Source organism: Liolophura sinensis, chromosome 6 (genome assembly GCF_032854445.1).
Source record: "Liolophura sinensis isolate JHLJ2023 chromosome 6, CUHK_Ljap_v2, whole genome shotgun sequence".
In the NCBI taxonomy this organism is placed as follows: domain Eukaryota; kingdom Metazoa; phylum Mollusca; class Polyplacophora; order Chitonida; family Chitonidae; genus Liolophura; species Liolophura sinensis.
Genome location: NC_088300.1, coordinates 64,359,455 through 64,375,974, shown reverse-complemented (window position 1 = coordinate 64,375,974; position 16,520 = coordinate 64,359,455). Strand labels below are relative to the sequence as shown.

Here is a 16,520-nt window from a genome sequence, read left to right as displayed (position 1 = left end):
CACAATGTACCCCTGAGTGACATTTACCCGTTAAGGTCTAGTCCCCCTTGATGCACTTGATTTTTTTGTATTCAAATATGTATTATGTATTATCCAAGCTTCTCTGCTGCGCACAAATTCAGACTGAATGCTGCAACATATATTTGTCACTCCCAATCAATAAAAAAAAAAACGATCGTCACATGTCTGCTTTGTTCACAGCCCTTTTCCTTATCCAAATAGCAAGATTTTACATCAGGTGCCCTGAATTTATACTACAGAGAGACCAAACAATCAGGCTTGTTGTCAGGCATCAAAATTAGATAAAGTAATGCCTGAAAAGTGGGTCATGAAAATCTGTATTGATTCTCTTCTGCAAAATGGTGGGGAAAGGACTGAATTGCTGGTTGTTACTTACTCCTCGTGTTGTCATCATAGTGTGGAGCTGCCTCTGATACATCTCATACACAAACTGAGCCATGTGTGGCATATCCTCTACCACCAGGGGGCGCATGTGCCGCGTGTCATCAACCTAAGGACAAATCGTATAGCCATCGTTACCATCTGGCCATCTTGCCCACAAATATTTAGTATTTATGACAACTCTTGTGTAGGAAAACATTTGAAAGTGTGTTTTAATAGTGGAGGGTAATGCAGTAGCTTCATTTACCACTCCAAACTTCCTGTTTGTTATAAATAAATATAGTGACATAATATCTTTAAGTTTATAAACAGTATGCAATTTGTGCAAAAAATTTTATGACAGCAAGTAGTAATACTTTTTGAGCAGGAAGAACAGTGAATTGAATTTTCTCATGAAATTAACACTTTACAACTCCTTATCCTGATGGACAGTCAAAACCAAAGCAGAAATATCATGTTGGTTTAAAAGCCATATGTATCAACTTCCAGATCTACTCAAATTTAGAATCTCCTAATTACACAAATCAGATAAAACTGCATTACCTTTCTCACAGGTGGATAGACCTCATTTGGCAGCAGACACAGCTTGAGTGGTCGCGTGACGAGCTGATAAGAAGAGAAGAGCAAGATACAGAATACAGTAACTACACATTCAAGCAAGACAGTGACTGATTTTTCATTTCTTTGGAGATTAACATTATTTTCAATGTTGTATTTGGCGTTTTGATGCAGATCAGTCCCCTGGCTGTTAGTTATAGTGTTGCATCAGTGATTCATAATTTTGAAGATACCAAACATGACATTTAATCCAGTTACAGTTTACTGACCCCTACTTAACATACGTGTGTATCCCCTTATTGTGGGCTCCAAGAGTGTTTTCATAACTTTATTCATGGATCCCTTTATTTATCTGACTGTTGTTTAACAAGGAACTTAAGGATTTTTAACTCATACCTGATTAAATGCTGGTGTCAACTCAAAGCAGTTCTGGAATAGACTAACTCTGGCGAAGATGTAGAGTCCAAGACGAGCTCTGGACATGGCGACTATCAACCTCCTTACATCTCTGAATGGGAGGAAAGTCAGTTTGAGCAATGATAAAACAAAAACCGTGAAAAGGATCTCTTTTTCTTTATGTTATACAAAATAAAAAAATGCAAAATATGTCAAGTTTATAGAACTCAATCATCCAATAGCTGAAACTTGCTTAAAACTTACATAAATGTATACAGGGTTCTTCATAAGTCATCTATCCAGGCATATCCTGAGTGACGTAGGTTAATATTACCTGAGATGTCCCACAGCCCTGGTTCTGACCAATGACAAGAGGATGTAGTCATTCTGCTGACCCTGATACCTGTCCACAGTTGTAACCTGGTGGAATACAGAACTTCATGTAACAGTCATGAAACATATAGTAATACACATGTACAAGCTGGTCTAACCAGAGACAAGAGGGTGTGAGCTTTATGGCTGACAAACCACTTGGCTAAAAGCCACACCTCACCAATTAGAGCTGAATTCAAACATTTTGCGTCATTGGTCAGAGACATATCTGTCGTGTTATCAAACGTGCTTTAGCCAACAAAGCCAACAAAGCCAGCAAGTGGCTATGTGTGAATATGCTGTTAATCACTTGAACAAATTATGTAAGAAGTGAAAACTCTTGACAGATTCTCTCCCTTGATGACATACATATTTTATGCACAATGAGAAGTAATAAAGTACCCACCTTACTGGGTCGACCAATGAACGGATTGTAGCCACACCTCTGTGCGATGACGTCTCGTATAAGATGCTTCTGGCCGTTATACGTTGTCAGGATGGAGATCTTCTCAGCGGGGTAGCCAAGAAGTCTCATGTACATAAACACGCCCACAACATACTCAGCTTCTGCTAAGTTCTAGAAAAAATAAGTCAGGAATAAGTGGTTTATATAATGACCATGAATGCACATCAAGAAAGTATTTTATTCATTGATTTAATTTTATGGGTGCATGGAGGAAACCTACATATAAGAAATTGTGTCATGGATGGCATTATGGGTGCAATTTTGTTTATTTATTTAATTGATTGATGTTTTACGTCATACTCAAGAATATTTCACATATACGACAGAAGACAGGAAACCGAGTACAGCCCGCAGAAAACTCACGGTCATTGGAAGGGGTGAAATTTTCAAAGCCTGAGATCTGTCTAACAAAGGCTGGGATCCGTTTTACAAAGCTGCTGCAATACTACACCAAATGCATTTACCATGCTGCCCTATTTCTTCATTGTGTTCTCATGCAAGTTATGCCAGTTGCGATTTGCTACAGCTTTGTACAAAGTCATTGTGAAAAGTCTCTCTTAATAACAAGATTAATGGGTTCTGCTCTATGTGAATAGAGAGAGAGTATTCCAGTTTCAGGATAAAATTAATGGCTCACCTGATAGAAGTAAGGGTTAGGTTCACTCTCCCCTACACCGTTGAAGTCCTGGACATCAATCAACTGGAAGTCATGAGCAAAGCCTGGATTGGCCAGCTGGAACTCCGGCCAGAGCATGACGTGAGGCAGATTGCCCAGCCGCTTGTACCGCCAGTTGTACAGGTTAGCCAAACTGAAATGTACATTAAGAGTGAGATATTTAGTGGTTTTCTTATGTGTGGACACAATGAAAGATGGATGAGAAATGAACTGCCATGAATGTACAGTGGATGATGCTTCTTCATATAGTCTTATGACACTTGATGATTATTTACCTTGTTCCTCCACACCATACTCAGAAATTTTTCAATTTTTCCATCTTATGATTTATAGGCAGAGAATACCAGAATGAATGGGAAAACCAATGCTCTCTGGAAAGTTGCTCACAATCTTTCCCTCGTGTGACATAGTATTTATTTGATTTGTGTTTTACACTGTACTGAAGAATATTTCACCGATACGACGGCAGCCAGTAAATACGGTGGGAGGAAACCGGGAAGAGCACATTGGAAATCCACTACCATTCACTGGTTGCTAGAGGACCCGTGTTAGTAAAGATATATTGGCAGATACAAGTGGTGTTCAATGAAATTTATCAAAGAGTGCACAAACTGTCACATGAGCTTTGTTGGTTGCTTATTGCTACCAAGGCCTAAACAAACAAAGTGATTGGGGGCATATACAAAGTCCATGTCCAAGGGAAAGTATCAATGCATCCAACTGACAAGAAAGCCCCCTGACCACTTGACCATGCCCCGGTCGAGTCATTTGTTCTTACAATGTTTATTACAGGTACGCTAGCATCACAAATTGAATCTTATGTCTGAATACCTGCTGCGGGCTCTTCCTTGAGCGTCCAGATCAACGGTGGGCACCCCCAGGCGCACACAGCGTGTGAACAGAGACTGCTCCATGTTGGAGAACTTCTGAAAAGCCATGTTTTTGATGACAGGTGGCAGTTGGTGGTGATCTCCAATCATGATCCAGCGTTTCAGACGACTAAAGCCATCCTCGGGGTTCTACAGCAAACAGTACCAACACCATTTTATGTTTAGTGGCAAAAATAATGTATCTGTTTACTTATTTGATTGGTGTTTTATGTTGTACTCCAAAATATTTCACTTATACGACAGCTGCCAGCATTATGGTGGGTGGAACCCACAACAATCTGCATGTTGCTGGCACGTGTGAGGAAGCCAGCATGTAAAATAATATGAAAGCAATATAAATATCAAAACAAATAATCTATAATACATGTGGTACCTGTGTATGGATATTTCTTCTCAAAGATACAGTAAAATTACATTCTATCTTTAATTTTCTTTTTCTTCAAACATTTCTTACCTGTAGAAGCAAAGGAATGAAAGTTTCAATCTCCAGGATCTGCGCAGATTCCTCCATTAAGATGTTGTCATACTGTCAGAGAAGACGTGCAAGAGATTTCATTATTTATTTCATTCATTCACCATTAACACCAAGCTCAAGAATTTTTTTACCAGACAAGAGCAAAGGTCGGAAAATATTATTGGATAAAACTGGAGCTGAGCTAAACAAATTATCTGAAGGTACATGTATGCATTTTGATAATATTTCCCAGCAGACACAACAATGATTTTGAACAAGGGTTTAAAAGTAAAGGGTGGTAACCATTCATCAATGATTAGCATTTACCTTGAATCCTGCCTCGACCAGGTCTCTCCTCTTCAGAGCAGCATGGGTACAGGTCATGGCAATGATCTTTGCCTCCTTGATCAGCAGGTACTTGGAGCGATCAGCACCGCTACGTAGCAGTTCAAATGCACGAAACTCCTGAAATGCATGGTTGGCAAAATTCTGTGTTAATATTCAGTGGTTTGAATCAAAGAAGTCTGAACAGAAATGCAAAATCAGAGTATACGCTGTCCTAGCTGTTCACAGACCACACTTCATCACACAAAAAAGGTCATTAACATAAGAATGCCTCACTCTGAGAGACTGCTATACATGCTGCATACATCTCATTTTACAAGGAAAGACAACAAACAATACAATTATTTAGAAAGAGAAGTGGAAACAGAACTAAACAGCCACAGACATTTTTTCTGAGATGATTAAAACTCATATATATATATATATATTTACGAGCCCGTGAGCAACTGGAGAGCCCGTGAGTAACAGGTAAGCAGAAACAGCTACATGTACGTCTGCGGGTTATAGAAATAATTTGCCTCTGAGCGGTTAAAATTGATTACATGGCGTTGTTTTAGGTTTTCTCAATGCACACGATTTTGCTTAGATTGAACTTCAATATCTCAGTTGTGCAACGTCACAAAAATAAAGGGTTATGCTTTTTAAACTCCCTGTGTGATGCTTTATCGTAGCATCCATATATGGTCTGGTGTTGTGACTTTTTAACTAAAACACTTTTACTATCATGTACGTTTTATTTATTTATCTGATTGGTGTTTTACGCCACACTCAAGAATATTTCACTTATACAATGGCGGCCAGGATTATGGTGGGTGGAAACCGGGCAGAGCCGGGAGAAACCCATGACCATCCGCAGGCTGCTGGCAGACCTTCCCACGCACGGCCGGAGAGGAAGCCAGCATGAGCTGGACTTGAACTCACAGCGATATCATCATGTATGACTTTCGGTGCTGTATACATCATGTCCAATCTATGAAGGTACTTTTTTTTAGCTCTGAAGACTACTTTGAAAAGCTCTCACTATGAAAAAAACAAAATAATACTTAATTCTCTTGCAACCTTGCAATAAAAATGGAGGCAAATGGACTCTAATGCTCAAAAAATGTGGTCTGTGACAACTCCAATCTGTGAATAGCTGCTTATTGTGCTAACCTCAAGCTGTGTGAATATCCTTTTGATGTGTCTGAAGCATCCTTCAGCTGTGTCCAGATCTTCCTCATAGGATTTCCCTTTAAACAATGGTTGTGGAGCAGTCTCAAAGAACTTTGTAAAGGGAAACAACTCCTTCACCGTCTTCACATCAACAACCTATAATAGGTCAAAAGGAGTAGTTAAGAAGAATATTCACCATTGAAAAGTTTTTTGCCCACAAGTTTTGTTTTTCCAGTGATTCTACCATGAACATTTTTCTGTTATTTTTACTGGCACTGCAAACCTTGCTTTGGTGAGGGAAGCATGTGACAAAAAAAGTATCATTATTTGACTTCAAACACCCCAAGACACACATGCATAAACATTAGTATGTACAAAACAAAAACATTGGAATACATTTATGTGCTCAGCAGAGCATAACAAGGAGATAGGTATATAAAATACACATGGTACAAAAGTTGTTACCTCTCCTGGCTTTACTTTGACTTTGCTGATGAATTCCTCCCATCTAGAAAATACCTGTAATTATGAAAACAAATAGCATATATAGTTAGTCATGATTCTGAAGAAAACTTCATATGCTACAAAAAAACACATGCCAAAAAAACGGAATGAAGCCCAAAAATATACATAACAAAAGCTGTCGACTGGAAGGAAAGTTTAGAAGAAATCTTGAACTCACTGGGTATTTTTACACAGTTTCCTAATTCAAGTTAACTTTAACCTGTTTTAATTTTTCAGTTTTAATGAAGAAGAATCCATACAATTTAATAGCAAACAAAAAGCAGAAAATTAACAACAACAAAAAAACCCCAGATAGTTCTGTTAATTTAGATAATGTTCTGTTGTATCAATACCTGATACAGGTAAAAATGTCCAGCTGTCTCGCATGTGTATGAGACATCTCCTTGTACTCCCAGACTGCTTTGAAGCCTTGCCACTTCCTGTAACAACTCAAGTCGCTGAGCTAACACATAATTCACACGTCCGTATCTGCAATGTAACAAATTATTACCAACGTGAATTTGTATGAATTTCTGCCACCATTGATACCAAAAGTAAAAGGTAACATTCAGCACCAAACATAACATATTTATGACATTCATTTTCCTCTTTAAATTGAGTTTTTGCAGCAAAATTTACCATAACCCACTTGCAGTTTCCCAGTCTCGAGTTGAAAAATCAATAGAGCAGTCCCAAGTTCTTTTTAACTTTATTTAATTATGTGTTTTCAGCAAAGTTTTGCTCAAAGTTTGTATTGTTTACTGCAATATTCTCTTGGTGGTCCTCAATGTCTCTTCAATGTTCTCACTACACACATATTCTCACCTGCTGAAATCTTTCTCAGTTTCTAGGGCCTCCTCACCATGACCCATTCTCAGCAGATGTCGCTCATCCACATCCAAGGCCATGATCTTCTCAAACAGCTGATTCAGAGCCTAGCACATAAAGAAACATTCATAACAATATACAGTTATGTTCTAAACACTGATATTAACATTCACAACAGTATATAAAAATTCATAATCTGTTATTAAAAAGCTCCATAAAGCAGTCATTCTGCCTGTTGGTTGGTAAAATTTTGATGTTTGAACATAAGCCTGCTATCTTTTAACACTGTATGAATTTGAACTTGCTTTTAGTCAAAACCCTGCTGACATTAGTTCAATGTTGCCCGAGAAGTACCCTAAATGACCATAAATTTCGTGCATGACTGACTTGTCCACCTTTCCTGATTCTGAGAGTTCTGTTGATTTTAGAAAGGTGTTTTGAGGTTTGCTGGGAACGATGCTTGGGGATGGTATTCTACTGGAAAATTGTATGTTTCAGCACCGAAAATAATATTTTGTGACATTTATTTGCCTTTTGTGGCGACATTTTAGCTCATTTAGGGTACTTGAGAGTTTAAAAAAAACCTATGAAGCAAGGATGACATATACAAGTAGTCCACACATGTATAAAGAGTGACAAAACTAGGTAAAACGCCTCAACTTACCTGGTTAGAATGGGTAACAATCAACGTTCTTTGCTCTGGGAAGTTGTGGTAAATGTTGGAGATGATCTGTACAGCCACATCTGTCTTTCCTGTCCCTGGGGGTCCCACCACAAGGGTGAGGCCATGCTGCATTCCTGCCCTTATAGCCTCTACCTGGGTGGGGGTAAACAGGATAGAGTTCCTGGGTGGAAGAAGTGCACAAAGCGGTCTTTATTAATTCCAGTGATGGCACACTATTGTAAAATTTAAACCAAAACCATATTTAATGAGTGAGGTTTTGTATTAGTCCAGGTTCTACCAACCATGAAAAAAATGTCATCAATAGCATTCAACACTTCAAATTACCTCACAAGAATGGACAAAAACATATTTATTTGATTGTTGCTTATCCCATACTCAAAAAATTTTTCACTTATATACTTGCAGTACACATTTTATGGGTGGAGGAAACCAGAGTGCTTGGGGTATACCACCAACCTTTGTCAAGTTACTGAGGAACTTTCCCACATGCAAGGCATATTGGTGGAAGACTTCTTCAACTTACACTTGACTGCTCACAGCCACACACGTCTCTAATTTTACTTACACTTTAGGCCTACTGTAAGGGTACGGTCCTCTGTTAGGTATAATGTGAGGTTCGACTTCTATAGACTTCTCTTCCTCACTGTCTACTTCACTGTCCTTCCTCTTCAAATTGGGACGATTTGGCGGAAAAGTCAGTCTGTATCACAAGAGAACCAATTCAGTTGAAGATCTTACACATGTATCAACTGGTTTATGATTGCAAATTTATGTCTTTATACAGCCCCCTGATTAATTTTCAGGGCGTGTTCAAAAAAAAAAAAAATGGATTAAAAATGACATTTAAAGAATATGAAAACTATATGTTTATTTATCAATGTATTTGACTGCTGTTTTATGCTGTACTCAACGATATTTCACTTACACAACGGTGGCCAGAGTTATGGTGATAGGAAACCGGGCAGAGATCGGTGGAAACCCACGACCATCTGCAGGTTGCTAACAGACTTTTCTATTTTCATAGCATAAAAATGTATTCACTGCTCAGTGCCCTTACCGACTTCATGATCACTTACCAGTTTATTCAGCACTACAATGATCTTGGCTTGAATGTCAATATCTCTGAAACATACAACAAGTGACTTCATGAATATTCATACCTGAATGGCGGCCTGTTTTTCCTTCTCTCCTCTTCTAAAAGTTTAATCCTGTAATCAGGAAAACTTGCTTCCAAGTGGTCTATGGACAGGAAAGTGTCATTCCAGTCCAGCTTGTGGATTTGACCTTCCATTCTGCAAAAGTTAAAACAACAATATTGCAGGACCATGTTCTTGTTATTTGTTTCACACGTGAGAAGAGCCTTTAAAGCTACCTGTAATTCTAATTCAAATGTACTCATATATCATTTAAGTAGCGTGAAAAGGAACTACTGTTGAAATTTGTTAATTTTATTTATTTATTTATTTGAATGGTTTAATGTCATGCTCAAAACTTAAACGTAAACCATTGACCTTCACCACTGACCTTCACCAATTACACGACAAATAATTTATGACTTCAAGCCACTTGATACTTGTGTTACACTGAACAATCACAAATATTTAATGTCTGAATGAATTCAAAAGTACTGAAAAGACAAAAAGGACAGCGTAATTTTTACAAAAACAAAAGTATTACTTGGAATAATGTGCAGCACCGGGATCTCCGTAACCAAGGATGATGTCATGGAGCCAGTCAGGGACAACACACTCTGTATTCATCAGGTCACGAATCGTCTCCAAAACAGCTTTGAAATTATTCTCCTTGGGTTTACGTCTCAGGATAACATTGAATGTCTCATAAACATCCTGTAAAAGGAAGTATAAATATAATTTGAATTTAACCGAGCTTTCATACAGTTAAATAATATAATGTGCAGTAATTTCTTCTCTTTTTACGATCCAGATTTCAATCAATCTTAATAATTACAAATCTAAATGACTTGTTTAAATCAACGTGTACTAATAAAAACCCCGAATAACTGGTTTAGAGTATGATTGTACCCCTGTAGACTTGAGTATTATATGTTCTAAGGTTTTAAAATTGGTAATGTTGGTTTTTTTCTTCAAGTGGTACTCAGAACATGGAGATATCCCAAGTATTGGTTTGTCCAGAATCAGTATACTATCACTGCACAGTGTGGTATCACATGAAGTGTCTTTGACAGGTCACTTCAGTGAGGCAGCACTGCAAAAAAGACAGCACTGGAACAAGTCCTCAAGAAGACATCTTTGTTGTATGCCAAAAATATTTTTTTCAAAAGTGATATACGTAGATGTAACAAAGAAACAAACAGAAACGTATATCAAAAGAACAACAGCTGTAATATTTTTTCTCACATATATTTACTTCCATTCTGTAGCTAATCCTAGTGTGTACGCACCTCTGCCCCATTGACGGTGTTGGTCATGTCCTGCTGATACTGGTTAGGGTCTAACCATACTCTGTACGTACGAATCTCTCCCTTCAGCTCAGGTTTGGGATCAGGGCCTGTATAATCAAAGAGACAAATAAAAAACCCAATATACACCTAACTTGTTTCTACTATATTCACTTGTATTTCTTGTATTATTTTTTTTTTATCCTCATGTGAATTGTAAACTAATAATAAATAAACAATTAATACTCTTTTTACACCTGTGAAGAAATTTGTTTTCGTATGTTTCTCAGGTTGTTTTTTACCATATCTTAGCCTTTGACCGCACAACATCAACCATTCTATGGCCATGACAACAAATATATGTATCTACAAAGACTACAATACATATACATGCTTGGTGCAGAATTCAACCTGAAGTGTGCAGAATTCAACCTGGAGTGTGCAAAATTCAACCTGAAGTGTGCAGAATTTAACCTGAAGTGTGCAAAATTCAACCTGGAGTGTGCAGAATTTAACCTGAGGTGTGCAGAATTTAATCTGAAGTGTGCAGAATTCAACCTGGAGTGTGCAGAATTCAAACTGGAGTGTGCAGAATTTAACCTGAGGTGTGCAGAATTTAACCTGAAATGTGCAGAATTTAACCTGAAGTGTGCAGAATTCAACCTGAAGTGTGCAGAATTCAACCTGGAGTGTGCAGAATTCAACCTGGAGTGTGCAGAATTTAATCTGAAGTGTGGAGAATTTAACCTGAAGTGTGCAGAATTCAACCTGGAGTGTGCAGAATATAACCTGAGGTGTGCAGAATTTAACCTGAAATGTGCAGAATTTAACCTGGAGTGTGCAGAATTCAACCTGGAGTGTGCAGAATTCAACCTGGAGTGTGCAGAATTTAACCTGAAGGGTGCAGAATTCAACCTGGAGTGTGCAGAATTCAACCTGGAGTGTGCAGAATTTAATCTGAAGTGTGCAGAATTTAACCTGGAGTGTGCAGAATTCAACCTGGAGTGTGCAGAATTTAATCTGAAGTGTGCAGAATTTAACCTGAAATGTGCAGAATTTAACCTGAGGTGTGCAGAATTTAACCTGAAATGTGCAGAATTTAACCTGAAGTGTGCACCAATCAATTCTACATGAAATCAGAAGTGTGCAACATACAATCTTAAGTGAATATATTGCAATTTTAAGGTACATCCCCAGTGCTGAGCCTTCCATACTGCAGACATAATTTGATGTCCCTGAATCCATTCCGAACATTTAAAACGTCGAAAACGGAAGGCATCTGATGCTATGTGTTGAACAAAGACACCAGGAAACAATCGCTATACTTTAACAACTAATTTTGAGATTATTCCATGCCCATGTGTGGCTTACCACTGCAGCAACACAACGCATCAAACTGTAAAATTACATGCATTTCCTAAAAATGGTACAGGACAGGGACCAGATCTCGAGAAAACGCCCTCTGATTACGGGAGACTTGATCATAGTCATATGAGACTTGCTAATTCAGCCATAACTCTTAAAAGAGAAAGCCATAGGACAAGCATTATAATATCCCCTAAAAAAGCCAAACAGAAAAGACCTCTGGATTTTCACTCCGTGAATGCTACCTGGTTGTTTGAATGGCCACAAGGCTACAGGGTGGCCCTCCAGCTCAGTTCACACCTTGCCTGCAGGCCCCTATGCGTGTGAGATGCCCCACAGCATGCCGCATTGACGCCCATAATGGGGACCCAGACAAATTTATATTGGCATTTCTATGTGTTACTAATCGCTATTTCCATTCGATATAATTCAAGCCTTATTTATTTTTGCCTATGACACTTCTTTAAAAAAAGGTTAGTTGTTAGTTTCACGGGTGGTATTTCTCAACTTGGCTATAAAAATGTATAGTCTGTTACTACCATAATTTGGTGAATGTCCAATTTGTGTCAGGCAAATCAGACGGGAGCACATTTGTGTCACCTATATGTCCGATATGTGAGCGAAAATGTGTAATCGTATCGCCCAGTTGCTATGCTGTACACACTTTTCCAGGATCTAATACAACTTGGGTAGCCTATCCTCCAAAATATTTGTTGTAAAATTGTTTTACTTATACTATTTTTAGGGTGCTAATTAAGAGGTGTACATGTAGGGGTAATTACAGATTAGGTCAAACGAAAGATTTTCATTGATAGGCCTAATGCATGTCAGCTACACTTTGCAGGGCTTTTCAATATATGTCCCAGCAGGTATTCCACATGACGTCACCCGAGCAGGGCTCTGCAGTTGACAAGATAGGCATGGGTTCTAAATGGAACTAGTTAAGGTAATAGTTTCTTAAATGCAGTTTACAGACAAACATATCATAAATATTGTGTTTAGGGAACACTTAGTGTGAAAAGAAAGTCGTTGAGGTTCTCCTTTAAGCATGCAAAATGCAACCCTTACCGAGCAACGTGAAATGTCAAGTACCCAACTTGCAATGTTAACCATGCAACAGGCGATCTCAGACGTATTATGTGTACAACTTTCAGTGCATACCATGCAGTGCAACGTGTAGCTTAAAGAGTGCGCAATGGTTTTCTAAGTGTGTAACACGCAATCATAAGGTATAACATGAAATCTAAATCCTGTAACAGACACGTATGTGATTCAAAATGTATAACTTGTAACATCTCTATCAACCTGTTTGTTCGTGTGACTGTGAAGCTGGCTGAGTTTGATTTTGATGAAATGACCATCTCACCTTCCTCTATGACCTTGCCATTCTCGTCCAGCATGCCCTCTATCTCACAGCCCCTCACATAGGCCAGCCCCACCTGCGGGATGAAGGGTTTACTGTAGTCGTAGTTAGTGCCTATGGGAGTGCTAGGCCGCAGACTGATCAGAAATGCCACGTCATGCTTCCTCATGGCTGAAAATATAAAACACAGCATCAGAACTGTATAGATCATTTACTTCATCATTCCTACTTCATTTAGGATATGAATATTATAATATACTGTAATTCTTCTAATTTTTGGGACATCTGGCCCCATCATACATGTAACTGTAGCTGGAATATGGAGTTCCTCATTTCTCATGTGGTTACTCCATCTTATGAGTAACATATACAATGTACATGTCTCCATTTCTGCGCAAAAAAATGAGAGACAAATATGATTTTTGGCTTCAGATTGCCTTCAGATTGGCTTCAGCACTACTATTAGCTGTCCTAATAATTAGAAGAATTACAGTCACTAATAAATAACACTATGACCATGTATAGGCCACATTTTGATGCTGTCTTGGTAATAGTCTAGCATCCATCTTATCAGGAACTTGACAGTTACATGTATAACTTTACAGAGAATTAAAAAAAAAAACATTTAGATTTTCACAGCAATATATTTTACATTTTCTCAATCTTTTCAACACTTGCTTTGAAATGCATTTAGATTAAAACAATCTTCCAAAATACAATAACTGTTGTTTTGAGTTTACAAAGGTACTCAAGTTTTACAATGATAGTAGAGCAATAATAACACCATAGTCTTACATTCCCACTCATTCTTGATGCCCGGCCGGAGGTTAAGGGTCACGGTGACATCAGCTCTGACACGGGCTGGATGGTTCTCGCCAACATTAGGCTTGGCCACCTGAAATGTCACAAAACAAACAGTTAGTTTTTTACCTGATTTGCACGTACAAAAGTGCTCAAGGGCTGTTCAAGTTAACTATTGTCCATCTTCAGGTACCTGACACATCTCCCAACTTAAGTCTGCAGCCCAACACCAATGTCATTGGTCATCGATCTATCAGTTGTGTCGAGAGTATGTCTTGACACATGAATGAATGAGCCAGTGATAGATTCACAAACCAAGAAAAACACAACAGGCAGATAAAGTTATGCAGCAAAAACCTGTGTGTAGATTGCTCAAACTGGATACAACCAGAATTGTCAGGTAAGTTGGTCAAATCCTCCAGGAAAGTTACTACTGGTCACCTTTTACCATATATTAATGAGTTAGATTACTTAAGTTACTCCAAAAATGGCAAGTGGGAGCTACAAGAGGCAGAGATATATTCTTAGCATTTTCCAAAAATATCATCTAGCAACTGTTTATACTCACTTAAGTTTGTTACTCGAGATTTTGAGACAGAGATTTGGCAAGGATTAATGGATGTCTTGTCTACTGTCCATCCTAGTGCGAATGACCATTTACTTGGATGCAGGCCAACTTTCAAGAATGTCCTATGAGTTTCATTTAAATGTACATGTATACTGTCTAATTAATTATTGCTTTTTTTTTATCTCCAAGACCTTAAAAGTGTTTGGATACAAGTGACAAAATGAATATGATAATTTGAACATTACTGATGAAGCACAGACACCTGACCATTTTACTTCAGCGAGGACTTTATTCAAACTTGTTACTAAAATGACCTACCTCCACAACACTGAATCCTGTGAGTGGTAAAGCCATACGAGCCCAGCCTCCAAATATACAGTTCCCGTCCTCCGCTCTCCTGTAAATGGAGGGGCAAACAGTGGTGATTTCACTGCAGAATTTGTGCTTGACAACCCCTCTCTCTATTCACTTCAAAAAAGCTCATACGACGTTAAACCTCAAGCACTTACTCAAAAAAGCTCATCTGGATCAAACATAATTGGCAAACTCTAAGGAAATGAAACAAAATAAACTCTGAAAAGCTTTTAGCATCTTCAACACATACATGTACCAAGAGGTTAGCCTTGACAAGGATATATTTTGAACAAGTGAATGTTATATACACTGCTCCCTTGAAAATAATGCTGTCATCCAGATCGAAAAGATTCATGCCATGTTATAATCAAATCCACGCAAAATCGAATTCTGACAAGGGAGATAATTTGTTATGGCTAGAATAAGAAGAAATCTGAATGTGACTGACAACAGTTTTATGATACAAAATGTACACAAGAATTTCAGGTACTTATGTTGACTGAGTTATCCGGTTTAATAAAACAATAACAATAATAAAAAATTCTTGCATGTGGCGCAATAAAACCTTGAAATAATGGAACATTATCATGTGAGAAAGTGATTTACCACGCCAAACATTACTGAAGGATTGGTTTATCGGTGAATCGACAGTCAGTTATCTTCGAGAAAGGCAAACTTTAGACCTGCATGACAAGAGTATGTTAAGAATTCTTTATTTTTTTTTTTATGGAATGATGTATTTTTAAGAGAACAAACCTTTATCTTCCTTGACTGTAAACTAAATGCACCAAACAGAGAGTGCCACATACCAGCAGAATTTATAGCTATGCACAGAATGTCGCGCCACCAAATTACCTAAACATATGTGCAACTGTTGAATTTCATCAATGAAATGCTTTAGAAAACAAAAATAAACAACTTGGAATCAATGGCAGCATCATATGTGGAGGGCTTTAATAGCACCCAATGGTACTTATGACTGTCAGCACAGTTTTTACTTAGGATATTACGAATTTACAATAATAAAAATTTGATACACAATCAAATCTGGCCAAAAGTAATGTCTAGTGAATATTTTGACATTGGTGCAAAAAAAAAAAAACAAATTGGGGACACCACACCATCCTGTTAATTCTGATTTTGCGGTAAATCAATCCGCATAAATTCGAGGGAGCAATGTACTGTGAAAATGGCTGCCTCTGTTTCGTCGGCTACTTATTGTCATCATGGTGGTCTACATAACAAATTCCTTGTGCAAAACTGAGAAAAAGGTGATCTTACCAAGGCTTCATCCTGCTGATAGCATCCTCCACATCCTGCCTGATCTCATCTGAAAACATCAGACAGACCATTAGTTATCTGATTGTAGCTTAACATCAAACTCAACAATTTTTGACTTATATAATGGCGTCAATATCATGCTTGGATAAAATTAGGGTGCCTGGGGTAAAACCAACTACCTTTGGTAAGTTACTCCGGTGATCTCCACAGATATACATACTATATTGGTAGATGGCAATTGTTAGAATATTAGACAGCATACACAGCCACACAAGCACCGCTGACTGCTTATCACAACGGCCCTAAAATTGCGTGTTCACGACTAGGTCTGACAGAACACATATACCATCGCTCGCTCCTACGACAGATTTACAACCTGGTTACAGATTTTCACTGCCTTGATGCTACATTTAGTAGCAGATGGAAATTTGTTAATGTAACACTAGGAAAATGAACTGAATTTGTATGTTTTAATGGTGGGAGCAGAATAATTTTTTACAAATTCCCTGTGAAAAATTTTGAATATTTAAATAGTTTTTCCAGTACAATCATAATTCCTCAACCCTTTCGCATATACAAGAGCAGCTTTCAATGCAATTTATCCACATTTTTAATTTGATTTTGGAGACAAAGCTACATTG

At 38.0% G+C, this 16,520-nt stretch overlaps 1 protein-coding gene across 1 annotated transcript in view; it reads right to left on the bottom strand.

Annotated features, from left to right (window-relative positions):
- The window catches only part of LOC135466389 (RNA helicase aquarius-like), a 30,628-nt gene that overhangs the window by 935 nt on the left and 13,173 nt on the right, over positions 1 to 16,520 (bottom strand). The window contains exons 17-38 of the mRNA XM_064743837.1: positions 15,880 to 15,928; positions 14,563 to 14,641; positions 13,671 to 13,770; positions 12,879 to 13,046; positions 10,151 to 10,257; positions 9,406 to 9,575; positions 8,889 to 9,020; positions 8,294 to 8,428; positions 7,708 to 7,888; positions 7,041 to 7,150; positions 6,569 to 6,704; positions 6,177 to 6,230; positions 5,712 to 5,867; positions 4,542 to 4,679; positions 4,215 to 4,286; positions 3,702 to 3,889; positions 2,832 to 3,003; positions 2,135 to 2,305; positions 1,691 to 1,776; positions 1,357 to 1,468; positions 946 to 1,008; positions 398 to 511 (exon numbers count right to left, since the gene is read on the bottom strand). Of these exons, the coding sequence (XP_064599907.1) occupies positions 398 to 511; positions 946 to 1,008; positions 1,357 to 1,468; positions 1,691 to 1,776; positions 2,135 to 2,305; positions 2,832 to 3,003; positions 3,702 to 3,889; positions 4,215 to 4,286; positions 4,542 to 4,679; positions 5,712 to 5,867; positions 6,177 to 6,230; positions 6,569 to 6,704; positions 7,041 to 7,150; positions 7,708 to 7,888; positions 8,294 to 8,428; positions 8,889 to 9,020; positions 9,406 to 9,575; positions 10,151 to 10,257; positions 12,879 to 13,046; positions 13,671 to 13,770; positions 14,563 to 14,641; positions 15,880 to 15,928 (2,693 nt within the window). The remainder of the gene's footprint in view (positions 1 to 397; positions 512 to 945; positions 1,009 to 1,356; positions 1,469 to 1,690; positions 1,777 to 2,134; positions 2,306 to 2,831; positions 3,004 to 3,701; positions 3,890 to 4,214; positions 4,287 to 4,541; positions 4,680 to 5,711; positions 5,868 to 6,176; positions 6,231 to 6,568; positions 6,705 to 7,040; positions 7,151 to 7,707; positions 7,889 to 8,293; positions 8,429 to 8,888; positions 9,021 to 9,405; positions 9,576 to 10,150; positions 10,258 to 12,878; positions 13,047 to 13,670; positions 13,771 to 14,562; positions 14,642 to 15,879; positions 15,929 to 16,520) is intronic.